This window comes from Symsagittifera roscoffensis, chromosome 3 (genome assembly GCF_963678635.1).
Source record: "Symsagittifera roscoffensis chromosome 3, txSymRosc1.1, whole genome shotgun sequence".
Classification (NCBI taxonomy): domain Eukaryota; kingdom Metazoa; phylum Xenacoelomorpha; order Acoela; family Convolutidae; genus Symsagittifera; species Symsagittifera roscoffensis.
This window is the reverse complement of record NC_087064.1, coordinates 80806769-80834526: the sequence shown is the minus strand read 5'-3', so window position 1 is coordinate 80834526 and position 27758 is coordinate 80806769. Positions and strand designations below refer to the sequence as shown.

At 34.8% G+C, this 27758-nt stretch overlaps 1 protein-coding gene across 1 annotated transcript in view; it reads left to right on the top strand.

Moving 5' to 3' along the window:
- The window catches only part of LOC134841361 (glycine receptor subunit alpha-4-like), a 67201-nt gene that overhangs the window by 15013 nt on the left and 24430 nt on the right, over positions 1-27758 (top strand). The window contains exons 3-6 of the mRNA XM_063857295.1: positions 1114-1267; positions 13989-14193; positions 22420-22649; positions 22935-23055. Of these exons, the coding sequence (XP_063713365.1) occupies positions 1114-1267; positions 13989-14193; positions 22420-22649; positions 22935-23055 (710 nt within the window). The remainder of the gene's footprint in view (positions 1-1113; positions 1268-13988; positions 14194-22419; positions 22650-22934; positions 23056-27758) is intronic.

The window sequence follows — 27758 nt, the reverse complement described above, 5'->3', positions numbered from 1 at the left end:
CGCAAAAAGTTCTCAGCCAACCAAGGCCCTTTAAATTGTTCAATAGCTGAGAGACCGTTTTTTTTTCGTGTGGTTTGCCGATGAGTTTTTTTGCGCATTCGGTCCTTGGGAACGAAGTATTCCACCCATTATGCTTAATGCTGAGCGATCAAGCAATTCAATTTAAAAACATAGCGTCTTTTTACTCGAAATTGTGTGACGGAAAGATTTAGAGCTCAAAAAATAATAATAATAATTAGAAGAAGAAATAAAAATTATTGTGATTTCTGCAATTTGCAAAAAAATGTATGAAAGACTATCCAGTCTGTCTGAGCATGGTCCATTTTTCTGCTTTTTTGTTGAGCAGTGCTTTTTTTTGCTACTCAAAAGTTACCTAATTTTCTTTCATATTTAAATTACATCATAATTTGCAGAAAGTTCAAAATATTTACAACCGAAAGGGTTGCTTACAACCAAAAGGGTAAGGTATATGAAAAATACAACCCCCTCTAAATCCGCCCCTTCCTACAATCAAGAAACGAAGTGTTTTCGTATCTTTTGAATTTATAGAATTCAAAATCAAAAATATAGCCCATGTGAACAATCTACTCCTTCATAGACTACGTTAATACCCCCTAAAAATAAATGAAAAACTTAAGTCTTAAGTCTTACATGTACTATGCTCAAATCTGATGGGCTGCAAAAATTTGTGAACTATGTAAACAATCTCCCAAAAAATCTGTTTTGGAGAAGAATGTTCCTTTGGTTCGAAAATATTTTAGAACCTAAATTAGAACCTTATTATAGGAACTGTTTTGCAGTAGAATACAATAGAATATCGCTTAGCGAGAACATCTTTTTTGTATATACTGCTATACAAAACCGTACATACACCCTTAAACTATCAGTCTATTAACGCTAAACATTACGCCAACTTATCTTCCACTACACGAGAAACTTTTTTTCCCGAAAAAATATTAACTTGTTTTAGTATATAATTATTTTAGTTATCCTTTTGGTACCTAGTAAGCTATTGCCACCCCTATTGTGAACTAATTCAAAGGTTAAGCCTATGTGAGTTTTGTACCTAGTAGGGAATCTCCTACTTGCACTGTGTTTGTTCCTGTGTTCCAGTAAGTTCGACAGACCCCATGCGGAAGCGGTGGACTTGACGGTGCTGATCCACCTGGAGAGTATGAGAGACATCTCCTCGGATGCCTCGATGGACTTCTACCTCGTCCAGTTCTGGCAGGATCCCCGCATACAACCAATCAAGTCACAACTCAAGGTCAGACCTTTTATCATGCAAACTGCAGTAGCAGTCCAACCGAAAGATACAGACGTAAATAGGCTGAACTTCTCAACCAATCAATGCCGTTTAAAATGTCCAAAACGTTTGGCTTTATGGATTTTATTGCTTAGTTGCATCGAATAATGAGTTCTGATTGACCGACAAAACTTCGCGCATGAGAGTTTTCCTCCATCTAAAAACAGCTGGAAAATCGTAATCTAGTTGAAGATCTACAACTAGCTCAAATTGTTACGACCTCAAATTTCAAAATAATTGGATGGAATTATTTAAATGAAACAAAAAGATCCCCAAAAAGCCTTGAAGTAGAAACAAAATATGAAAAAGATTTCTTTTAATTAGACATTAGACATTTCATATAGAGCCACCTCCCCTCGCGAACTTTGACCACTCATTCTACACTCAAAGATGTTCTTGATTCGATTTTTTTTGCTTGAATTAGTCTTTTTGGCTTTTGCTGAGAGCTCGTTAACTATTTTAGTTGACCCAGAAAAGGTCAACAAAATTTACCAGATAATTTCTGAAAACCTGCTTCACCATCTTGCTAAAAATTCTAGATATTCCGCGCATTGTGAAACCGCGCTTAATCTTCTTTCTCTGGACAAAATTAGGTGTGGAAATATCCGGCCTGTGTCGTAGCTTTATTTCAGTAACTGAGAGGTCGTCACAGTGAAGACATTACCTGAGTTATTAATCCTTTTAAACATTTTGTCATCTTGAGAATCAGAATCAAGCAGAATGATTAGACAGACAATCGTTTGAATAATTTCTGCACTGAAAATAATTTGAAGATGTAGAAAAAATTGAGAAAAATCAAAAGAGCAATATAAAACACAACAATGCAAGTAGTCGGTGAATGTTTAGCTGCATAAAAGTTTCCGTCGCTGGTTGGCTAGTCAATGAGCAGTATGGTCTAAGAGAAGGAAGACTAACTAATATTGATTTATGTGGGCTAATCGATAAAAACAATTATTACAATTGTCAATTCTACCAAGGAAAAGAACAAATTATACATTAAACGAATAATTACATTTTTTTAAATCAAAAATTTTCGAAAAATGTTGGTCAAATTACTCTGTTCATGCATAATCTATTCGCTTATTGGTAATATTGACTATTCTAATACTTGCTTTCTGTTTTTTTTTGCTCCTGGACCCGTTCTTGTTTTAGATCATTTTTGTTTTGCTCTGCCTTCCCTTCGCTTATATCCAATCAAAATACAAAAGAGTTTAAAAATTATCCAAAAAGTTTTCTCTCCATTAATCACAAAACCAATTGGTACTTCGATGGAAGTGGTTGCAATTTTCTTGCTCGAGTCATAACTACGCCTAGAAGTGCTAGTGAATCTTAGTTAACGAGCTATCCTTTGGTTTTTCACAGCTTTATTTTAACGATTTCAAAAAATTTTGAAATTGTTTTATCCGCGTCGATGTTTTCTCAGGTTAAAAACTTTTGCTTTATTATTCCAACTTCCTCTGAGTAAATCGATCAAGTAACGTTTGCTAAAGAAAAGACGTATAAACTATCATTACTACATAAACTACCAAACAAACTGACGTCATATAAAAACCTCACTTGCTCACTTTACTTAGTAGTTGTTTTGTAGAAAAAAAACAAGAAATTCCACTCTGAGAAAACATCTATACCGAGAAAACGCTTTCGATTTTTTTTTCATGTTCAAATCACAAATTAATGGTTTTTTTTTAATATGTCATTTGATTCGTTCGGATGATTATTTGTGGTGAATAGTTTTGGGTTGACAACAAAAAAGAAATGCAAGTTAAAGTTTGTCGAAAGATAAAGCAGCTCCCCAATTGATAAAATTACGTCTCAATAATAATCACGGGACAAAGATATTATAATTTTCTCACATTTAAATATTTTTTGTAACTTTTCTATAGAAAAGCTGAAATTTTGACATATATTGATGAAATTAGTGTAGCAAACCTAGCCACGTACTTTGATTCTAGAATTTGCTGTAAAAAGACCAATATCATATTACTAATTGCCCCCACTTTCGAAAAAAGTGACAGAATATTTATGCTTGGAGTGTTTTTTCATAACATTCTCGACCGTATAATTAACCGTTTTGCTGGAAATTTTTTGAAGGTATTCTTCTGAAACTAATTGTCTGAAGGTAGTAATTCTCAGTGTAATTCATGCTCGCGAAATTTTTTATTGGTGCTTAGCAAATTGCGGCATTAACCCAGCTCTGAGCTCTTTCCAACTGGGATTGAGTCAGGCTTATTGAGCCATCGAGTGTTAAAGTAACTGTCAGAAAGATTTAAGAAACAAAACAAAAAAGTTTTCAGTTGTTTCCGAATTTTTTATCAAAATTTTTAATCAAACTTTACCCCCAGACATTTTTGAGGACTGCCTGAACATTTAGGATTTTGCACTGATAAGTGCAGTCTTGTTTTTTTTTATTGCCATAACTATATTAAGTTCGAAAACTAAATTGTGTTTTCTTTTGGCTCTCATCTTTTTATTTTCGAACTGATGATTCTTTAATAGTTTTTCTAGCCGCTTTATCGCCTTTGCATTCTTAATTTTTTTAAAACTCAGTTGATAATTTCACTAATAATTTTCCTACTATAAAATAGAAAAGCAAAACAAGACTGCTCATATCAGGGTGAAACCCTGATAGTTCCGACTGCCTTTTAAGTCTATGGAGCAGTAATAATATAGAAAAATTAAATATAATAAATAAAATGAAAATTTTTCAAACTAACATTTGAAATTTTTGAGAAAATCACCTCAACACGCCAAATAAAGGACATAGAGATAGATTTCTTCACTAATAACAAATCAACAATGGCAAATAAGCTTTTTTCGACCAATTTGGAACGATTTCTAGTAGAACAGATTTAATCTCCGCTAACGGGTTAATAGTGCGAAGTATATCGCGCGTTAATTTTTCCCAATGGCAACCTTTAAACCCCATAACTTTACGAAAAATGATCACAGGTTAAATATGTTTTCATATTTAAGTTTAGGACCACAATACCTTTTCAATGATATGAAAAAATTCCGTCAAAAAAAACTAGTTCAAAAGTCAATATTTGCCCGAAGAAAAAAACCCACTCGAGCACAAATATTCCGTTATTTTTGTTACAAAAGTCGGAACAACAACTCTTAAAAAACCATCTATCATTTCGTTTAATCTGTTAAAAACTTTATGAATAGAAGATGTCAAAAGCCCTAATTTTGTGCTTTTCAAAAGCGTGTAATTAAAAAGCCGTAATCGGCTGTTGAAGAAAGCAGAGAATATTAGTCATAGAAACTCAACAAGCGAAATAAAGGATATACCAAAACCACATTTTTGTTCATAGGTTGTTTCCACAACTCAAAAATAGTGATGTCACATCCAGGTCTGGATTTGGGATAGGAAAGGAGGGGGGGGGGAGGGGTGGTGTTGTGCACTTGACTTAGATGCACTTGAGCTTTGAGGAACGCACTTAAAAACGTGTTTTTTTTTAAATTTGCTCATATAAGATATGTTTTGGTACTTTCTAAATTGTTCGTGTCCTATATTCCCTCGATCCGCTCTTGGTTACCCTCCCCCCTTTTTTCTCCCGATATTCCCCCCGTTTATTCCAGTTATCATGACTAACTGATTCCGAATCGATCAATCTCTATCTATGTCTACAGTCCATTATCCCTTCAAAAGTACTTCTGAAGCTGCTCAAATGTGCATCAATTCCGTCCCTAATCTGAGATTCTGAATTAGCTAGATACTTCAGCGCGTAGTTTGGTGTTTGGCAGTATGATCAATATATCAATTTGTCAGTTGGGTCGTTAAAGTGACAACACCGTCTTCTTAATCTATTCGTTGCACACATCAGTCAAAACAAAGGTCACATTACCCACTTTCGTCGAACTTGGGAATGAAATTTCTCCAATCGAAAGTATTACGAGTGAGGATGAATTTAAACTCATCGCGTTGAATGCTCTTAATTCAATTATAATATCGAGCTCAGTAAACTCAGTTCTAAATCAGCCTTAAAAAGTTTCCAGAGACGCCTTTGGCGCCAAAATTTTCTAACTTCGAACGGAAACGCGCGCCAAAAAAACGCATTTTGTAGTCAAAACCTTCCATGAAGTACTAGGAAACGGCATTTTGTTTCCAAAACATTGCTTGCAGCGCAGAAAGTTTTGTTGAAAATGGCCATGTTGATGTTCCGACAGAGTTGGAAAAATTCGAAATGGCTGAACTGAAAATATGTCGATAAAGTTTTTAAAAAACCTCCCCGGCTAAAAATTCTCCTGCGTACGGCTCTGTTGACAGCAGTAGCCTATTGCACAGACTTAAACAAATAAAGAGCCCAATGATTTCTGATTCGGCTTAATTTGCCCTTTTTGCTTTGCGTTAATTATTTCAAATAGACTTGATTAGTCGCACCTTCAAATTACAAGTGTTTTGAAAAAAAAGAGATGAATTACTTTGACCTTAAACTGAGGGCATTAACATCTTTCAGACTGTAAAAAAGCCAGTTAAAAAGTCAAAGTTTGAAGTTTGTCTGACAAAAAGTGTACTCTCATCGGCGCAAAGCCCTTAATGTTACCTTTGCCCTTCAACGTCACAATGAAAAAGTTCCTGAATGAAAAAAAAGACAAAATGGCTGCAAAAAAAATGAAAAAAAAAATATTATGTTTGAACACAATTTTGTTTCGTTTTGTACCAAACCTCCCCACATTCTATGTAAACTTCAATTGATAATTTATGCTTCTGATAATGTATTTAAAAACCATTTAAAACCATAAAAACCTGTTACAACTCAAATTTAATTGACTTTTTTTAGCCACTTAAGTCGAACCCCATATTTTTCAAAAGTTTTGCATCAATTGCATTGTTTTGAAGCCAGTATACCAATAGCTTTCAGTTGAGATAATAAAACAGCAGCCTGCCATATTGAGGCCAGTATACCAATAGATTTCAGTTGATATAATGAAAACACGCTAATTAAAATGTCGAAATTTGTCTGTAGATAGAAAGCCACATTGAACTCAAGTATTCCTTCAATTTCTCCAAACGTAGGAAAAACAAGAGTGATGGTATTAGACTGCCCTCTCACCTCGACAAAAAAATTTGATTAAAAATGAATAAAAAACTCTGTTCATTTCATTTTTATTGTATCTTCTCGCATGCTATGCTGCGTAGAAACTGATACATTTTCCGTCTGGTTACGTCATAGTGAACTCAATTGTATGCTTCAATCCAATTTGGAAAGATTTCATTTACCGCTTATAATTTAAAAAGACTGCTCGTACATCAAGGCAAAGCCCTGAATGTTCCGATTGGCCCTTGATCCATATCGAATAGTTTTTGGGAAAAGAAAATATAGAAAATATATAATTTTTGGGCAATGCGAAAAACCAAGAGTAAAAATTGAGTTGTACGAAAATAATATGACTGATTAGCTGGCCTCAATGAAATGTATATCAAGGACGAAATATATCGAGAATTAATTATCCTGAAATGGATGGCGAATTGCTGGCGTTGTTCAAACTACCAAAGTTAACAAAAATGGTTTCAGGTGAAGCATTTTTTTGATTTTGAGCTCAGAACAGTACTAGTTCTCAGTAGTTATTGAAACAATTCCGCCATAAATGGCTACTTCAAAGTCAATCGGAATTGATCTGAAGAAAAAACACACTGTGCTCAAACACTCCGTCACTTTCTTTGGGTTATTAAGATATTCGTCTGAAGTTGTTTTTTCTTCAATCATATATCTTTACTGATTGAAGTTGAAGTATATTGGTATACTAACTGGAGCATTTGTTTTCGAGAACGTGATCTGTTTTAAATTTTACTGGAGCAGGTTTAATTGAACCTTGATTTAAAAATATCAGTTCTGCTGGCCGTCTATCGCAATTTTTGGTTTTAGTTGAGGTGTTTTGCTAGTATAATAATCAGTCAAACATTAAAAAGCCAGATTAATAAAATTATGTTCTGGCTTTTTTTCTGAATCAGTTTTTGCATTTTGTAAAAACAGCATTTTTTACTCTAATTTAACTAATTAAAAGAAAAAGCTAAATCTTTATCAGCTTAATAAATTAAAATGCATTGTTTTTTGAAATACAAAAAGAGTGATGAGCGAACCACTTTGATTTGTTTATCCAAGAGAAATACTTAAGCATGGAAGTGCAAAAACGACCATCAGTATCCCCGTGGTGTCTAGTCTAGCTTCTTTGAAACAAACCAACTTGAAGTTTTGGAATTGCACTTTTGGCGCCAAACATACAAAACTCGAGGTGAAACTATGCTATGATAAAAAGCGTTTTTGAAGTCAAATTATGTAGAACGATTTTTCGGTACTGATAAAAAATAAATCTCAGTGCAAATGCCGGAGAAGCTATTGAAGTCCAATTGCATTTATTCAGAGCATTATCATCTGCTATATTAAACATTCAAATATTCATTAGAAAATAGTTCCAGGAATGAAACTTTTCAACAATCGAGAAAAAGGGCTGTCATTTCGTACTGTTTTGTGCATATGTTGCAGCACATAGACTAGGATTGACTGTGAAAACAGAATGTGTCCTCTCATGATATCTTAGCTTCAACTCAATTAATGATAACTGTTTCCACTGCAGAGAAATTGAGTTTCTCCGTGAATAATCAATTATCTGGCGCTTTAACGTTCAAAAATAAATAAAACCCTCTAACAAGACCGCTCGTTTATCAAAGCAAAGCCCTGAATGTTCCGACTGCCCCTTAATCCATAAAGAACAAATATTTGGATAATATCAAAGATCGAGTATAAAAATTTGAGTCGTGTATGGAATTAATACAACCAATTACGTAGTCTCAATTCAATTTGGCACAATAAAGTTGTGCGGGATAATTAGCGTTACGCTCTCAGTATTATCAACAAATACTTCAAAGCACACATAATTTAGTCCAACAAGACATGACCAAATTGGCATTGTTTAAACCCCAGAAATTTACAAAAAATAATCGGAGTTAAAATATCTTTTCAAATTTGAGCTCAAAAAGTCGATATCTTCAATTAGCTATAATTTTTGTTTTTTCGGTTAATTGTTTGTTATTTCTATAAAACTGTTATTTCGGTCGCCAAAAAATGGCCGAAAAAACCAAACCAAATATAAATATTCCTTTTAGTTCAAAGTCGGATCAACAATCATTTATGGGACGATTTTATGTTCGAAGACAAAAATAGTTATATGTCTATATGGTCTATATGATAGAAAATACTCATAATTGTGTCAAATACTTTAGAATTATAACCGGTTCTTTTTCTATTCAATACCAGGAAAATGTATTTTCTTCTCCATATAATCCCTAGAATCCCTAGAAGTACTGAACTAAACTAAGTTAAAATTTCAATGACAATAGTCATTTGTATACAATGGATATCGAATTGGTTACAAAGTAGTTTCTTTGAATATAAATAACAACCATAATCTTTCAATGGTTAATGCGAAACGAGACAGTGAGAGCCTCAAACTCATTCGTGAAACATTCACTTCAAATGCCAGTATGTTTCCGCCTGAATTTTTGGGTTTTTGGTTGATGATCCGGTCTCTACATCTTCCGGCGACGTTGAGATCAATGATAAATCATCTCTGGACAATATGTAAACCTTCTTCTTAGACTTTGCATGCACTGAACTGGAAGTAGTGCCACTTGGCTGACTTGCTGCTGGAGTCAATGGGCTTTCTTTCTTGACTTGATGACTCTTGTCTTTCTCTGTCCTGAATCTGAGAGTCCCTGATTCAGATCATTTCTCAGGCTGGCTGCAAGAAGTGTTACTTGCACAGTTAACCTCCTCGAAGTCTCTGAACCTTCTGTGTGCGACAATTTTTGTTTCAAAATTCTCCACTCACTGGCCGCTTTGGCCAGACTCTCAAAAACTGCGATCTTCTTATCTTTTGATTGTTACCTTCCGAATTTGAGTGGTGCATCTGTTCCCTCTTTTGGTATCGCCTTGAGTCTGCTTCTGGAGTCCGATTTTCGCTCGTTTCCTCCGGAATTAGAATATTTTTTGCTGAATACTCCCAATCATAAAAAGAACACCATCGACGATTTTGGCACTGGTCAGGTATCTCACGATGCATTCTTGGCCATCACAAATAAGCAGCCGCGTCTATCATGGATCCTTCTTCATCTGTTCTCCTCATGTTTTTATCGACAATTTTGTTATGATCTAAGATGTATCCTTTCAAACCGATTAAAATATCAACTAAAAAGCAGAATACTCAGGATTACCGCCAAATGTATAATCCATCTCCTTTTGAAACTCTTTTGGCATGTCTGCCTATCGGTAAAAGCCTGTTTTGATTCTATATGTGCCAGTGTGTTCTCCACATACATTACTAAAGTTGCAGTGTTTTCCTATCGGTTCGTCAAGACTTAATTGATTGAATGCATCCTTTAGATCTAGAGATGTAAGCCAAATTTTTCCATTGGTATTTGATGTTATGGTTTGGGCTGCTGAACATAAGAGCTCTTGTAGATTTGAAATCAGTTTTTGAGAACTTGATCATTCATCGGCTTCGCGTCCATCTCCAGTTTTAATGTTTTAGCTTCAACTCATTTAAAGATAATTTTTTCCACTGCAGAGCAATTGTGTTTTCACCCTGCATCGAAGTTTCTCCGTGAATAATCAATTATCTGGCGATTGAAATTTCAAAAACTAATTTAAACCTCTAGCAAGACTGCTCGTATATCAAAGCAAAGCCTTGAAAGTTCCGACTGCCCCTTAATCCATATAGAATAAATTTTTGGACAATATCAAGATCTAGTGTAAAAATTTGAGTCGTGTATGGAATTAATACACCCAATTACGTAGTCTCAATTCAATTTGGAACAATTAAGTTGTGCGGGATAATTAGCCTTACGCTCTCAGTATTATCAACAAACACTTCAAAGCGCACATAATTTAAACCAAAACATTACCAAACCGGCAATGTTTAAGCCCCCCAAAAATTTACAAAAATAAAATAGTTAAAATATTTTTTTTATATTTGAGCTCAAAAATTCGATACTTCAATTAGCTACACTTTTTGTTGTTTCGGTTAATTTTTTGTTATTTCTATAAAAATTTTATATCTGTCGCCGAAAATTGACCGAAAAAAAACGAAACCAAGTGTAAGTATTCCTTTTAGTTCAAAGTCGGATCAACAATCATTTATGAGACAATTTTATGTTCGAAGACAACAATAAGATTATATGGGCTTTATGATAGACAATACTCATAGATGTGTCAAATAATTTGGAATTATAATCTGTTTTTTTTTCTTTTTAATACCAGGAAAATGAATTTTTTTTCTCCATATAATCCCTAGAACCCCTAGAAGTAGTGAACTAAACTAAGTTCAAGTTTCTGTGACAAAAGTAAACTGTATACAATGGATATCAAATTGGTTACAAAGTAGTTTCGTTGAATATAGTTATCCACCATAATCTTTCAACGGTTAATGCAAAACGAGACAATGAGAGCCTCAAACTCATTCGTGAAACATTCACATCAAATGCCTTTATGTTTCCGCATTTTTCCATTGATATTTGCTGTTACGATTATGGCTGCTGAAACTAAGAGCCCTAGTGGATTTGGAATCAGTTTTTGAGAATTTGATCATCTATCGCCAGTCTTAATGTACCGTCTTGCTTCGCAGTCTTTACCACCGGGGCTACGATATGGTCTCTTCTTCATTTATCTAAAAATCCTTCCTTGATTAGTTTCTGAATTTCATTGCCCAGCTTTGTTGAATGTGAATCGTGACTCCTCTTCCCTTTTCTTATATAGGTATCAACGGCGATTTGAAAAGAGTTTTTACTTTATGGTTTTTTGACCTGCCCAATCTAATCTTCATATCTTTGATGAAACGTTCTTTCGACTTTTTTGATATTGTCGACTCGATTTCTTCTTCTGATTTTGCGATCTTGCTGACTGTGTTTGGTGGTTGCAGTGGTTTTGTCATAATACCTAGATCAGGTTGTAAGTCTAAGCCTAGTAGGCAACGTGTTCTATTTTCAGAGATTAGCAAATTTGCGTTCTTCTTCACCCAGCCGTTTGAGTTGATATCTATTAATAGTGTTCCGATTAGGGAAAAAAGTCTGTGGCTGTAATCAACGTAAGACGTGGTGATTGGTCTTTCTTGAATTGTTAAGGTTTTTGCTTTTGGTTCCTGGGATAAAAACATATCAGCTGTCTTTTTGTTGACAAAAGATGCCGGAACTCCCGTACCAAATCCGCGCTGAATAGTGCTTCTTTCGCACTAATTGTGGCCTTCAAACATTTTCCCCAGTTGCAACAATGATAACTTCTAAGTTTTTGACTGATAAATATAGTCGTTTCTTCGTCTTCTTCATCTGATATGACATTGTCTACCTGTGGTTTGCTTGAATCGCAGCATTTTGCGAAAGGAGCCTTTTTCCCCACACAGATTACAATTGACGTTTCGAGCTGCAAACTTGTCTTAATGTTCAAGTGTAAAATTAATGCCGCAAAAATAACAATGTTTTAAGGAGCACTGGTTTCCCGACTGGAAGTAAAATTCCTACTTTTCTGGTTTTTGTTGTTGCCCAGGGCCCGGTTCATCCTACTGTGGACGTTTTTCCTCCATTTGGTTTGGCATTTAGGGTTTTTGTTTCACCTTAAAAGGATTATAGTTCGAGTTACCGCCTCCAAAAGTGTTTTTTGCTTTGTAATAAACTAGCTGTCGCAAAATCCTTTTCATGTAAAACGGCTGCATTTAATGTGTCTTCTACGGAGTTGCCCGGTTTAATGCAAATTTTTCTTGTTTTTTGATGCTTGTCCTGCTAGACGAAAAAAAAACTTCAAGACCTTCTTTATCACCCTGGTGCGCGTTGTATAATTGCGTTCTTTCTACAATTTAGCTTTTTTCTCTCCTGATGAGTATTTCGCACAATTTATGAAACTTTTTGAAGCTTAAGGTATTTAAGTTTTTGTGTGCATTTTGTTGGAGAAATCTTTTCTTCCTTTCCTTTCAGAGGGCAAAAAAACTTCTGGTTTTCACCCGGTTGTCCGCTTCGTGGTAATACGAGTTCGGGCAAATTTTTTTTGTCGTTTTCTTCTCCTTTGTGAACTGCTTTCCGTCACTTTCTGGATAGCTGCCGCGCCTCGTGCTGTTCTATTGTTCGTTTCATCTGGTGTTTCTGAGGTTGGTATTGCTTCTGGTTTTGGTGGTGGATCGTCGAATACCGGATCTGGATCTGATGGTAGTACGATAGGGTCACAGCCTTCCTTGAGGGATTTTGCCAGGAAGACAGGACGAATTGTCCCACCCATGTTTCACAAAGAAACGGGGGTTCTGCAGATACTTTTCCCCAGAATACTGGTACTTCTAACAAATCCGTTCTGTCATCCGTTTGTACGACTGCTGGCTGAGCCATGAGATATCCTCAGAAGTACTAAACTAAACTAAGTTAAAAACTCTATGACAATAGTAAATTGTATACAATGGATATCGAGTTGGTTACAAATTAGTTTCTATGAATGAAATATCAACCGTTATCTTTCAACGGTTAATGCAACGCGAGATAGTGAGAACGTCAAACTAATTCGTGAAACATGCACTTTAAGTGGCAGGTGTCAATTAGCAGTGGTAGCTTAGCACCATGACCTTTACTACGGATACTACACCGTATGTAAAACAATATAAAACCAGGAAAATGTACTTTTTTTCTCCATATAATCGCAATATAATCTATTGTGATTTCCTCATATAATCTCAACAAAATTTATTGTTTGTACCATATAATGACAAAAAAAATTGATTTTTCGCCATATATTTGCTTCTTTCAACTATCATACCCTATGGTATCTAGCAAGCTATTGCCAAGCCTATAAAAAATTTCAACGATTGAGAATATGTGAATTTTTATCTCATTAAAGAATCCAAAAAAATCAGAACTCTTAAGGATCATATGTCAATTAGGTGGCGGCTAGAATATGCAAAAACTATATAAAACAAAAATAAAAGTGTTAATATGAGGCAAAATTTTTCAGTATTTTTCAACTATTCTACTTAATGGTACCTAGTAACAAAATGCCACCCCTATAATGAAATATTTCAACGATTAAGCTTGTGTGAATTTTGAGCCTAGTAACGAATTTCCCTCCTTATGCAAAAGGTGGTTTAATAGTTGAAGAGATCCGAATCCGCAATGATTTTCGTGTTTAACATGCCCCATGTAAATAAAAATGTTCAGATAAAACTTTTTTTTGTCACAGTCAATGACAAACGTTTATTGCCGAAAGTTCAACAATTTTCGTTGGAAGGAATGCCATCAAAAAGTGTTATTTTTTCACTGTTTTTGACGTTTGGCCTTTTACTTACAGGTTACTGATCTTTGTCATTGAAAATTTGACCGTCGTACTCCAATCCTTTTCTTAAACAAGTGCTGGACGGAAGATTTCAACTTGGCATCGACCGTTTATTTGAATCAATCCGGGTTGCCATATTTTCCCTATTTTGGTTCTACTCACTGCATTCATGTAGACTTCAGCACGCGCAATTACATGTCTGTAAAGTCTGCTGAAATCAGAAAAATGCTGATTTGGTCCAAAAAAATGGAGGTCGTAAAATAGTACCTGAGGGAAATGCGTTATTAATCAGAATTGAGAGGGAAAAAGTCAGTCGTCCTTAAACCCCATTCACCTCCCCGCTCTACTGCTATAAACAATTAGTATATGTTTCTATGTTCAAGGTCACCGGTCGCATGCTTCCAAATGACGTGTGGTATCCGGATACTTACTTCCTGCTAGTGCGAGACCTAATCTACAGTGACGAGGAGCAGTACATTGTGGTCAGTCAGGAAGGGTCAGTTGAGTACAACAGGAAGGTCAAACTCAGCACCCCCTGCTCCCCCAATGTCATGCTCTTCCCGTTCGACGTCGTCAGGTGCACTTTAGGTGGGTCAATTTCTCCTAAAACAGTCGAAGGCTACAATTTATTCACCTGTTTAAATGTTAAAAGACTAAATTAAACTTAACGAATGTTAAAAATGTCTAGGAGCAAATTGAATGACGAGACCGCCTGCTGTGACCGGATACTTGACCATAATTTTGCCCGGAACACATAAACATTTAAGGACAATTCTTATTCAATTCTTATTCAGAGACGACATTTAAGGACAATTCTTATTCAAGCCATGCATCTGCTCAACAAAATTGGTTTTTACGCGCTTCAAGAAAGGAATAAAAAATGGTTTCGAATATATTGTACTTAAGGTTCATTAAAAAATAATTGGGAAAATTTTGTTGGAGAATTTCGTCTATAGTTTTTGGTCAAATTATCCACGGACACAATTGTGAGATACAAAATTGTTTGATTTTTTTTACAAGTTACCCTCTGCTCTGCAATTTTCTAGCATAATTGACCTTAATTTTTTGCAAGAAGCAACCGAAGCGTTCACAGCCAGCATTGGGAAGAAACCGGTTAAAAACTTCCGCCATTGAGAGGTAGGGACTATTTAGTGAACAGAAGTCTGAGGGGGAGCTTCCGCCTTCAATATGACGTATACCCACTGACCCCGGAACCCATGCCTTTCCTGTTCTTTAACCCGTGGGGTTCCGAATGATGCTAGTTGCATTTTAATGTGTTTCAAGAGATTGGAGAATTGTGTTTTTTTTTTTCACCTTTTGGCCTCAGTAGAATAAAACTGATGGGTTCATTGAATTATCCCACTAGAACTAGAATAATTCGAACCCCTGGCATATAATATTCTGCTTTTGAAACACCAACATAACTGCTCATATTAGGACGGAGCCCTGAATGCTCCGACTGCCTCTTAAGATCTATGGAGTAATGTTCGATTAAAAAAATTGATAAAATTTTCGAAAAAAAGAAAGAAAAATTCAATTGATTTTGAGTTTTTTTTTGCAAATCATCTCCCCACGCGCTTGTTAAGTATAAAATGATCTATTTCGCGTGTAGCAGAGTATTAAACAGACCAAAAACCATGCCTCAATTTAATTTGGAACGATTTCTACGACGGATTAAATCTCTGCATACACGTTAATAGCACGAAATAGCACCCAAATTAGTCAAATTGGCAATCTTTAAAACCTCATTACTTACAAAACATGATCACAGGTCAATTATCTGTTGAGCTTTGAGCTCCGTTCAACAGTAATTTTTTGTCAACAAATGCTAGTTAAAAATCGAATAAGATAACTTTTCAAAATATAATTACAGCCCGCACTGAAGTTTCTCGGATAAAAATAGATTATATTGCGAAAATGTTGCGGAAAGTGTTGCCATTATAATTGATTATGAGTAACCAATTTAAGCAACATTTTCTATTATAATAGAAAGAAAATAGATTATTTTCATCAAGAATATATTTCCTTGTAATTCCACTAAAATGTATTTTTATCTCCACATAATCTCAATAAAATCTATTTTTTTCGCCCTGAAATCGCCATAAAATTGCAATAAAATCATTGTATTCGCCATAAAACTGCCAAAAAATTGCAACAAAAACTAAGGGGTAGGGTAAACTGGGGTGGGGGGTTGTAAACTGGGGGGGGGGAGGCATAACTGGGGGGATGGGTAAACAAACCGGGTGGGGGGGGGGGTAAAGTGGTAAACTGGGGGGCGGGTAAATAGTGGGGGGCGTAAACTGGGGGAGGGGGATGGGGGTAGTAAACTGGTGGGGGTAGTGAACTGGGGGGTTAACTGAGGGTGTGTTTAAACTGGGGGGGGGGGGGGGGAGTTTGTGGTAAGAAAAACAGAAAAATGAAGTGTTAAACTGCGATGAATTTAAAAACAGAGAGCAAAAAGTATAGAAATTTTGTTCTGAAATGTAACATTTTATGACACGTAATACGTAGCAACTGCACTAAACAGGAAATAAGAGAACTTTAAATAAATTGTAAATTTCATGAATAACCCCTCGAAAAAATCCATTTTAATCGATTAAAATCGATTATAATGGATTATATTGACAAAAAAATATTAGAATTATAATCCATTTTTAATGGATTATAATAAATTATTTTGTCATTTTATTGCGGACCATATTATGACAATATAATCGATTATGATCCATGGGCACTCGGTGCGGGAATCTCTTATAATCTATTATAATTCCAATGTAATCGACATAAAACCAGAGTTTTTTAATGGATTTTTTTCTCCATATAATCGATTATTCTACTCTGCGACCACAAAATCACCAGATAATTGATTATTAAAAGAACAATTTTTGGTTCGACCACAAAATCGCCAGATAATAGATAATTATTGGAGAAACTTCGGTGCGGGAGGTAAAATATCTTTTTAATGTTGAGCTCAACACATGACGGTGAAATAAAAGTTCAGAATGGCAATCGAATCTGGACTGTACGTGCTTCTAAGCGAATGCGCTTCGCACTATTCTAACGAGCTTCAACTGAACCTTTGTTGCTTTGAAGAGATAAACGATGATGTGATGTGCGCTCACCTGTATCCAAGTTTGGTCGTAATAATTTTGTTCGGTTATAACAGTTGATTATATTGATTTTTTGACGATTACAATTTTTGATATAATTACAAAATAAGCTATTTAAAAGATTTTTAAACGATATGAATCGTGATTTTTTCCAACAGATTACAATCTCTTATAATCGATTATAATTGATTATAGTTCATACAAAAAGCTCTTTAAATCGTTTATAATTCAGAGAAGAAATGCCACATCTTTGAGAGATGTGTTGTCCCAAAGTGAGATGCATTGTCATACTTTGGTTCATTTAACACAAAATTCTTCCACGAAAAAAAAGTTTAATAGAGATTTTTTTCATATTAGTTGAAAAGTTTCCATGATAGGTAAAAATTAAAACTTCCAAATAAAGTTAAACAATGTGCTGAAGTTTTGTTGGTTAAAAAACTGAAAAATGTGCATCAAAAAACAATTGTAAAAGAAAAAAACGAAAACGTTTTAAGTTTGAATTCATTTGAAATTATTTAAAATAATTTATCATTTTTTAGATAAACCAAAGTCCACGAAAATTGTAAAATATAAGCATTCAGATGCAACGTCATAGATGAAATGGGCAAACAATTAGGGTTATAATCAATTATAATCGAATATAATGTTTTTTTTGCAAAACACATGAATTAGAAATTGGGATAAAAATAATTGATTATAATCGATCATAATCGATTATATAGGCTCATAACTGATCTTAATCGATTATAGTTGTATAAAAAAAAAGATAAAATTTTAACCGAAGGAAATCAATCAAAATGTATTATAATTGATTATAATTTGATTTCTAAAAGAGTGATTAGAATGGCTAGCACTTTTTACCAAACTGGCCTAGCACCTTTTACCAAACTTCAACCTCAACATAATTCCCTCATCACCCAAGAAACTGGCCAAAATTTGACAAAATAATCAATTATTGGCCTTCTATTTTTTTTCTGCAGAGGTCGGAATTTCTGTACTACTTGCATATAGCTACTACCAGGGGCGGATTTAGGGGGGATGCGGGGGGGGGGGGGGGTGGGGGGATCGGATTCTAGTTCTGGCCGACCAACCCCAAAATTTTTCTAAAGGCGCCTTTGGCGCCAATATACTAATTTTGAGGGAGGAGTGCGCCCTTCTGGCCTGTTTTTTTCAAAATTTTGCCTGCGGTGCAGAAATTTTGGCAAAAACAGGGTCTTTGTAGTGCTTTGCAAGAGCTCAGAAAAGCAATTCGGTCGACCCTAAAAAAAAGGTCGACAAAATTTTCGAAAATTTTTTGAAAATCCGCCCCCCCCCCCCCTCGAGAAAATCCAAGATCCGCCCCTGGCTACTACTACCTTGCTATAGATAAGCGCTAAACGTTAAATAGGTGGAGAGCTATGAACTCTTGCGAAGCTCAAAAATAAAAGATTCATTGCACTGTCGGGTTAACATGGGTCTCATCAAACAGATCGTTTTATAAGCTTTTTCAAGCATGCTCAATTGAGCGAGAACAGAATCTAAGGAAACACCTGTCATTTTTATACCGGCTGAACGAAGTTTTTATTGGTTTCATTTGCCTAGCCACTGGCCATAATCCGGATCATATCAAAAATCTTGACTTAAGTTTTAACCTTTCTTCTGCAATCGTTGACTGATTCGAGGCAATACTTTTAATTTGTTACGGAAGAGTTGATGCTTCGTGGTTCAATGCGCTTGATTTATTTTTTGAAACATGCAGGAGTTCAGAAAACTTTGGCAAATTTTTGGCGCCAAGGGCCATTTTTAAAAAGGTAAATTTGCAATCGAAGAAAAGATACTCAAATTTTGAAGCATGTAATAAAATTTATTCTGAAACGCCAAATTTCGGTTAACTTAACTTGTCAAAGAATTTGCAAATCATTTGATGTTGTTGAAGAAAATGGTATAAAAATACTTCGCTGGCACTGCTTTGAGATAACATTATCCTAGACGTACCATCTCTCTATGTTATAAGAATTAAGCGCTATATCAACCTACTGCTACTGGTAATATCATTTCATCTCTTTAACTGTTAATACAAGAAAACATATTCATGTACTTGGCGTTATAACTGATGTGACTGGCCTTTGGCGCTGTCCATCACTTTGAAACTTTTTCATCAATTAGCTAATTGGCCTTTGAAATTATACACAGATGGATGAAACCAAACAAAATCAACTAAATTTTGCGACACAATCTATCATTTTTGAATCCTGATTTTTTGAAGCAGAACATTTTCTTATGACATAATTTTCTAATGACATAAGACATACATAAAACTATACAACAGGGTTGACGCAGTTTCGAAAAGAAAGGGGATTTAAATCAAGCTGAATGAACATAAACTGTTTTGACCTGAATTTTCAGACACAGACGCTTTTATAAGCCCAATTTGTTCAATTTGTCCAATTTGGTCAATTTTCACTTATTTGCCTAGTCTTTAGAAAAAAGAGCCCAATATCGGGTACATTGTGTAAGAAAATTGAACTCATTCATCTCCATTTATGGCAAATTGCGGAGCATTAAAGAAGACCATTTTACTAATAATTAGGCTCATTCATCGCCCAGCCATTTTAAATTTGAGCCCAAAAAGTTTGGAGTCAATCAGCCCCCTGTGCTTAAATTTGAGCTCATTCAGGTCCTAAGGTCAAAAAAATTTTGCTCATTCTTTTTTTAAAGTTTTGAGCTTATTCAGCCCCATACTGATAACGGGGAGCATAAAAAAAGTCCCAATTTGTAAAAAATTTGACATCCTCGATGGAAAAAATGAGGACCAAGCACGACCAGGGCCATCAAAATGTTAACTTTGATTGGATAAACATATGAAGCGAAAACTTGACTTTTGTCAAAACTTTAATCATGACTAATTATGTTCGCCCCAGGCATTAGCGCCCATCTTGAGATGGTAGCTTTAAACTAATCTACAATATTTTTTGGTGCAGCTATAGTGGTAGAAATGAGGCTTATTGCTTGATATCTTTTTATTAACATTCAATAAATAAAACGAAGACACTCATGGGGTCGTGTGGTTCTTTGTTGTTTTCCAAAAAAATATATTCAAAAATGCTCATGCTGAAAATTGATTTTAGCAGGGTTTTTGACTTTTTTACGCTGGTGATAAGCAAGCGTCATCAAATCGGAATAAAGACTTATTTTTGGGTTAACAACTAATTTAACAGAATCACTTGAATCATTTCACCTTAGGTTCATATGAAAGCAAAATACGATAATTCGCGCATGCGGCTAAGAGCTAACGAACGTGTCTGTAAATACAATTCAGTGTGTTTAGCGGTTTTGGGCAAGTAATCGAGTTCCAAGAAATTTTGCTTTTTTTTCTGCTACTTTTCGATGTTTTAATGATGGCCTTGAAAAGTTTTTGGTAATTGTTTTCATTACAAACTCTACAATTGTTCTGTGCATTTGCAGCAATAGTAACACTTGTGCTGAAGACGTCAAATCCCAGAAATTTGATTCCAATCGGGACCTGTTTTTTGCTGAAAACTTTTGAATTATTTAGATTTGTATATTTGCTAATCTATATTACTAAAAATTTTTGAATGAATTAGATTTGTGTATCTGCTAAAATTTGTCGGCTTAGGTTGCGCAGAAAGGATTGGTTTATTTCAGCATTTTGAAAACTCTTCAAAATTTGTATTGGTGCAGGCATTTTTTTCCACGAGTTTTTTGTTCTTTTTTGTAATTTTTATAAATTATTTTTCTACACTGGCAACCTTACTAATAAAACGTGATTGAATTTTATTTCCAATACAGGATTTAGCCTCAAAAGTTTCCAGCAGAATAACATTGTAAATTTTAACCTAAGTTTCTGAAATTTGGTCAGTATTATGAAAAAAATGTCAATCATGAAAGATTTTGAAATTCACACATTTTAAGGTGATATTTATTTTTTTAAAGTTGAAAATAGATTACTAAGACAGCCTTTGTTTTTCGCTCATTTTGATTTTCTTGAAATTTTTCCAATTGTTCATTAGCTATTTTGAATTTCGATTTGAGAATATATTTTCTTAAAGTTTAACTTGTGTCATCTAGAAATCATTGACACTTCTCCAATTGTCTGTGAGCTATGTTTTCTTGTTCCGATATTTGAAGAAAAGTGAAATGTTTACGCTTGGGGGTTTTTCATTCAGTCAATTTTTGATTTTTCAACTGCATTTTTTTGGAAGTTTTTTTGTCACCTGAAAACATAATTGTTTGGATCTCAAATGTACAACAAGTAGCACAGAATGTTCCGACCATGGTTTTTGGAAAACTACGGCTAAGAAAGTTTGTTCCAAATTATTGCATTTCTTATTGATGTGAAAATTTAATTTAGACATATTAAACAGTCAGAGTAATATCGGCAAATTGGACAAAACTTTTGTGGAAAAATGACAAGAAAAACTTAAAATAGTTTTAAAAAAAAATTTTTAAAATTTTTTGCAGAAAGTTTTTGAAATTTTTGAAGATTTTGGTTCCCAAAAAGAAGCTAAAATTTCCAAAAACTCGTTTATTTGCTTAAAAGTAAGTTTTAAGGACTGAAATTAAAACGAAAAATGAAAAATTTCAAACCGGTTTTTCTCGACATTGGAAAATTTTTTGAAGGTTTTTAACGAACGTAAAAAATTAAGTTCTTTGAGGTGGTGCCCAAAAACTTGGTTGACTTTAAGCTGATTGAAATATACCTATTAATCCAATTGTCTCAAGTTTGGTTGGTTTTATAAAAAAAACCGATTATAGAATATTGTTGAACATGTCAAAAAAATTTTACACATGCATTAAAGTCGAAGTTTGAGGGAAAATGCTGAGGCAAGCTAAAAAAGTTTTTTGGCGCAAAAGGGACACTTGAGTTTTCATTCGGCATCAACATCATGAATTTGCTGATGACAAATTTTCAGTCTGCTATTCTCGTCTAAATAAAATAGATTTTTTGGGGGTGGGGTGGGGGAGGGAAAGCAGTTGAAATTAAATTTCAAGAATTAGATCACGACTAAAATAACCAAAAAAATAACCAAAAAAGAAAATAACGTAAGAAAATAACGTAGAAAAATAACCAAAAAAAATTGCATGTAGTTCTTAAGCAGGGGCACAACAGCGGTTCGCCGTGATGAGCTGTACAGCTCGTATGTTGGTCCTATCCCTCGTGGATAAAAGATCTTAATAATTAATAATAACTAAAACGAATTCAACGCGACTCAAGAATTCATTCAAGTACTCCTTTCCTGAAAAATTAAGTTTCTAACTGAAAAAAGTCTTCGAAGAAATTAGTTAATAACTTTCACACTCGTACTAGTTGCTTAACAACATTTTAATGCAAAAAAGAAACAAGGATTACCAGTTGCTGTTTGAATAGCGCAAAATCTTCCTACCTCCGAGAAAAAGTAGAAAAACATTCAGTAATTGTCTTAAAAATCTTAATATGATACTAATTATTACCTCGTTACGAGCATTCTTTGATGTAACCAAAATCCTTCATAAATTTATCCTTCGTGAAGTGGTCGGAACAAAAACAAACATGCGTATTTGTCAAATCTAGATGGATTTCAGCTGCTTCTGTGTTAAAAATGGGTACTAGTTCGTATTTTAGTGGATATATAGACTCAAAAATAGTTCTCAATATAATCAAACAAGCTCTAGAATGACTAGTATTTGAAATAATTTTTGTGTCAGCTTTAATTTTTTTCTACAGTTCTGACGAGTTTCGGCTACACGAGCAGAGAGGTGAACTACACTTGGTTCCGACAGGACGGCGGCAGTGGCTGCTACATCGACCGGAAGAACAACAACGTCGACCACCTCGGCTTCTACCTGATGGGGGTTGAGTTGAAGAGCGGCCAGAGCATCTACGGGGGGGCTAATTACTCCACTTTGGAAACTGTCATCTATCTCAAGAGAAAGTACTCTGCTTACGTCATGCAGGTACTCTTGTTCAACTGAACTCTTTTGGCTCCTAACTTTTTGAGCATTTCAAAATAAAAAATAAAACAGAAAATACACTGTTTGAAATTGTTGTAATATTTGAAACTGTTTGAAATTGTTGTAATATTTGAAACTGTTTGAAATTGTTGCAAGATTTGAAACACTGGTATTTATCTATCACTTTTGAAATGTACTAATACTTTTATTGAACTAAATGTTTTTGAGACTTGAAAAAAGTTATTTAAATATTTATTCAGTAATAAATCCCCAAATCTGCTCATTTAGGTGTACTTCCCGGCCGCGCTGATTGTGATTCTGAGCTGGACTATATTCTGGATCAACCTGCACGCGACACCCGCAAGAGCCAGTCTGGGAGTGACCACCGTCCTCACTATGCTCACCCTAGGTTAGCCCAAATCGGTTTCTGATCCTGGTTAATCCTAGTTGAACCTAAGGGCAGAAAAACCTAAGTTAAATGGGATTGCAAAATCAACGCGTCTGCGGCAGTTTTTAACAGGGTGCGATCATTCGCAAGAAGCATGCTTGCACTTTTATTAGGGCACTCATTTTGGTCTGTGGCAAGGGCGGATTTAGGGGGGACCCCCTTCCCCTCTAACCAAGGATTCGACCACCTCATCACCCAAAGGGTCAAAGCCCTCCGAAAATTGCTCTTTATTGGCCTGTTTTGCAATTGTTCACCAGCAGCGGAAAAATTATCGTCAAAGCCCGGTCTCTCTTGTGTTTTAAGAGAGCTCGGAAACTCAATGTGGTTGACCAAAACAATTATGAAAATTTCATTCAAAAAAAATTATGAAAATTTCATTCAAAGTCAGCCATTACAAATAAACAGGTCAGATGGCGTCTAGTTATAAATAATATTGAAGCACTTTCGCTTCCGGTCGTGATCTGGATTCTAAAAAATTCAGAAAAGTTGTTTCCACTGTCTAGAAAATCCGTGCTGATTTTTTTTTGCCTTTCGGACCCAAGTTTAATAAAGAGCAGAAAAAACGTATAGCCATCATTTAAAATCGTTTAGTAAATCAACTGTTTTTGTTCCGACCATTGAAAATGGGGAGGAACTTTGTGTTCGGGTGTTTTAGTTTTTTTGTTTTTTGTTTTCCACGCAAAATCAGGTACCACAAATAATCATCGGACTGTGTTAGGTGATATGTCATCTTAAAGCCCTCTCAGTCGTGATTCGATCGAAATTTTAAAAATTTTGATTTTTTTTTCACAGTGTCGAGAAAAACCGTTTTAAACTTTTTGGTTTTTGGTCCAATTTCGAGCTAATTTCGAGTCCAATGACCGTATATGCTTACACAAGCTGATTTAAGCTTCATTTCAGGCGCTAAAACTTAATTTTATTCAAGTTAAGATAGTTCCTTAAGATTTTTAGCGCGATTTTGAGAATACAAAAACTGGAAACTTTTTTTCGTTTTTCTAGTCAATAACTGTTTTCCAATTGACCTATTTTACTATGACTCTCAAATATGCCTAAATTCTATTTTTTCGTGCAAATTTTTTATTACAATATGCAGAAAAAAACGACACCAGTTAGGTTTTTTTAAGGCTGTGGTCGGAGCATTCTGTGCTACTTGCACAATAACCGGCTATACGTGTTTTTTTTTCTCTCAACATATATTTGGTTCTTTTATTGTTTCAGTGCATATTACAAGATGCCAGAACAGATGTGTAGCATTTTCCGAGGGCTTAATAAGATACTGTCAATTTTTGTCATCAACTAAAGTTAATTGAATTTTACCACCCGAGAGCAGAACTATTAATCATAGGTTAGTTAAAAGAAACATTTTATAATATGATATTTCTGATAGTGAAAATGGACTAAATTAGATTAAAAACATTTCGCAAATGCTTCTGCGATTGGTCAAATTTTTATTTCAAAATTTTTGTGCACTGTAAAAATTGTTTTTATTGAAGGCGCCATCAAAACTATTTGTAAAATGATAACATTGATGACAGTTCCAACTGATTTTGTTTACTTATTTACTGTATTTTGACTTCCACTAAAACCGAAAAAATGCATCAAAGGAAATGAAAAACTAAATGGATCTCGATTCTTTTCGATTAAAAGGCATGAATAAATCTAATGTTTTGACATCTGCATTTCATTGTTTCTATTTTTAGCTGAAAGAAAAGCTAATTAAACATTGATTGAGAAGCAAGGATGTTAACTTAATTTTTTTAAATACATTTGACATTAATTTGTGAAAATCATCCCCCTACACTCCATTTAAAGTACAAAGTGATAGATTTCTCTCCTAGCAACAAATCAATTATGGCAAATAAGCTTCCTTCAACCAATTTGGAGCGATTTCTAAGACGGATTAAATCTCCGCTTGCGCGCTGATAGCGCAAAATATATCGCGCGTTAATTGTCCCAAATTGGCCAAAATGGAAATGTTTGAAATTCCATAACTTTACAAAAAATTATCACAGATGAAAAATCTTTTCAAAGTTAAGCTCAAGACATTAAGACTTTTTGAATGATAAAAAAAATTCGTCAAAAGTGGTTAGTTAAAAAGACGTATTTTTCGAAAATAAAACCACCCCGAGCACAAATACTCCGCTACTTTTGTTACGAAAGTAGGAACAAAAGTAGATTTTTAAGGTTTAGTCACACGATGAGACATCAGTTTGCTAGTCAGACAAGCAGTGAATAATCGGCCAACTTCAGGGGCGGCTACATTAAGCGAAAAAAATGTTGAAATTAAGTGAAAATTTTGAGGATTTCCCTCAGTGGCAGTATTGCCCCCCTCAGTAGCGAGCCGAGTGGGGGGCAGGGGCCAGCGCCTACCCCTTTCAATTCTGGTTGCCAAATTTTTTCGAAGGTCCCATTTTACGAGATCCATTTTTGTCTGGCCAAAGTCAAAATTTTTCTAAAGGCACCTTTGGCGCCAATATACGTAAATTTGAGTGCACGTCGAAAAATTGCAATGTTTTGGCCAAATATCAAAAAAAGTTTTAGCCTGTTCAAAAAAATGCTCAAAACATCATTTTTAGCTTGTTTTTTTCCGAAAAAATGGCTGTCGCGCAGAAAAATTGTGACAAAACAGTGTTCTTTCACTATTTTAGGAGAGCTTGGAATATCAAATTAGTCGACATATCGACATAAATAAGGGGTCGACAAAATTTTTATTTTTTTTTTCGAAACACCGCCCCCTTAAAAACAATTTTGCGAACACCACTGGCCCCTTAAAAAACCATGTAAAAATTGCCACACCTAAATTGATTGCCAGCCCTTTAATTAACTAATTCAATAAATGAGCATGTAAGAGTTTTTATCTAAGTAAAAAATTTCAAAAAATCCGGAATTTTAGAGGTCATATGCTCAATTTGGGTCGGCTATAATGGGCGAAAATAAAAAGTGTTATTATAATGCGAATTTTTTCAGGATTTTTAAACTATTCCACCCTACGGTGCTCAGTAAATAATCGCTACACCTATATTGAAATAGGTCAAGAGTTAAGCAAATGTAAACTTTGCACCTAGCAACGAATCCTTCATTTTCGCATTAATGGGGAAAATAGCCGATCAGATCCAATTTTGATTTTGAAAAAGGTACATTTTAGCAGAAGTTGTGGTTACATCTTTCGGTTGCTTCATACTTGCTTGATGCAAGCAATGTAATTCAAGTCACAACAAAACTAGGACCACTGCAGTTGCACAAACGTGTTGCGATGCGTGCTTGCTAAGACACGGTAGGACTCTATACGAAAATTAGAGATGATTATCGCCGCGAAAAAGCAACACCCGCATAGCGCGTCTACCGGTAACTTCAAACAATACCAAGCTTTTCAGTCCTCGACTACTTCTTGCTAATGGTCTCTGAGGAGTCATTGGGTGAATTCTGCACAATTATACATTTTTATGTTAAAAAAATTTCGCTCAAAAATTATACTTATTTCGCCTAATATGGTCTTGGCCAAATATATACAGCCCTCGGGGCGGCTATATCAAGGAAAAACTATATTGGGCAAAAAGTATCAATTTTAACCGAAAATTTTCAGGACGTTTTTCGTATTTCCTTCTTATTGTATTTAATAAACATTTACGAACCTTAAAGAGAATTAAATCAATGATTATGTATGTGTGAATGTTCAACCTAGCAATTAATCTCCTCCCATTTTCTCTACAGGCTATTGCTAAATAGAGGAAAACTAAGTTACCAAGCACAGAGCGATTAGTCCTTGAATTTGAGAAAGATTCCTAAGCTGGTGAATTTCTGCTAAAGTGTACACTCTGAATCAACTTAACAATCTCTCCCCCTTTGAAAAATTGGGAGGGGGGGATTTTTAAAAAGATTACGTCAGTCTCAAGCTACTCTACACACTTTATAAACCAAAGTTTTTTGCCTTATGTAAACAGCCCCGGTTTTTACTCCAATCTTATTTAATTATAGCTGAAAACTTCTCAAGAAATAGAATTCGTAAACTTGGTAATCATGAAATTAGAGGCCACATACGACAAAATTTAAATTACACAAAATTGAAAGTGTTACTATTATGCAAAAATTTGGAAGATCCCTTCAGCTATGCACCCCTATGGTACCTTCGAAAGAATTGCGATGCCATTTTGATTTTTTATAAAACAAAGAATAAATTAAAGAGATCCAAGCTAAGTTCAAAATCAAAAAATTAGACCAAAACGGTCGGTATTAAGCCAAAATAAAGGTCCAACATTATCAAAAATTTTGTAAACAAAAAGGCAAATTTTAGCAGAAATCCCCAGACGGAATCAATAAAAAAAGGTTGAAGACTTCAGAACCGAGTGTTGGTTCATAATCGGCGACGGGCTCTGGCCGCGTGTCGACGCTCTGCGCTTGTCTCAACACGTTTGCCCGTCTGCAGTGGTCACTATTCGCAATCATTTTAAAAAACTTAGCTTTTTTGGTATGCAGTAACCGATACCCAGCCATTTGATATGCTTCAATTACGTTTCTAATCTAATACAGTTTTTGTCAAACTGTTGAACCAATTTTGTTCAAAATTGGGTTTTTTCTAAACTACTTATCCGCTTTAAAAAAAAAGGAAGGTGATTCGCTCCTGGGTTCACAATTGACATAAGCTTAAACATTGATTTAGTTCAATG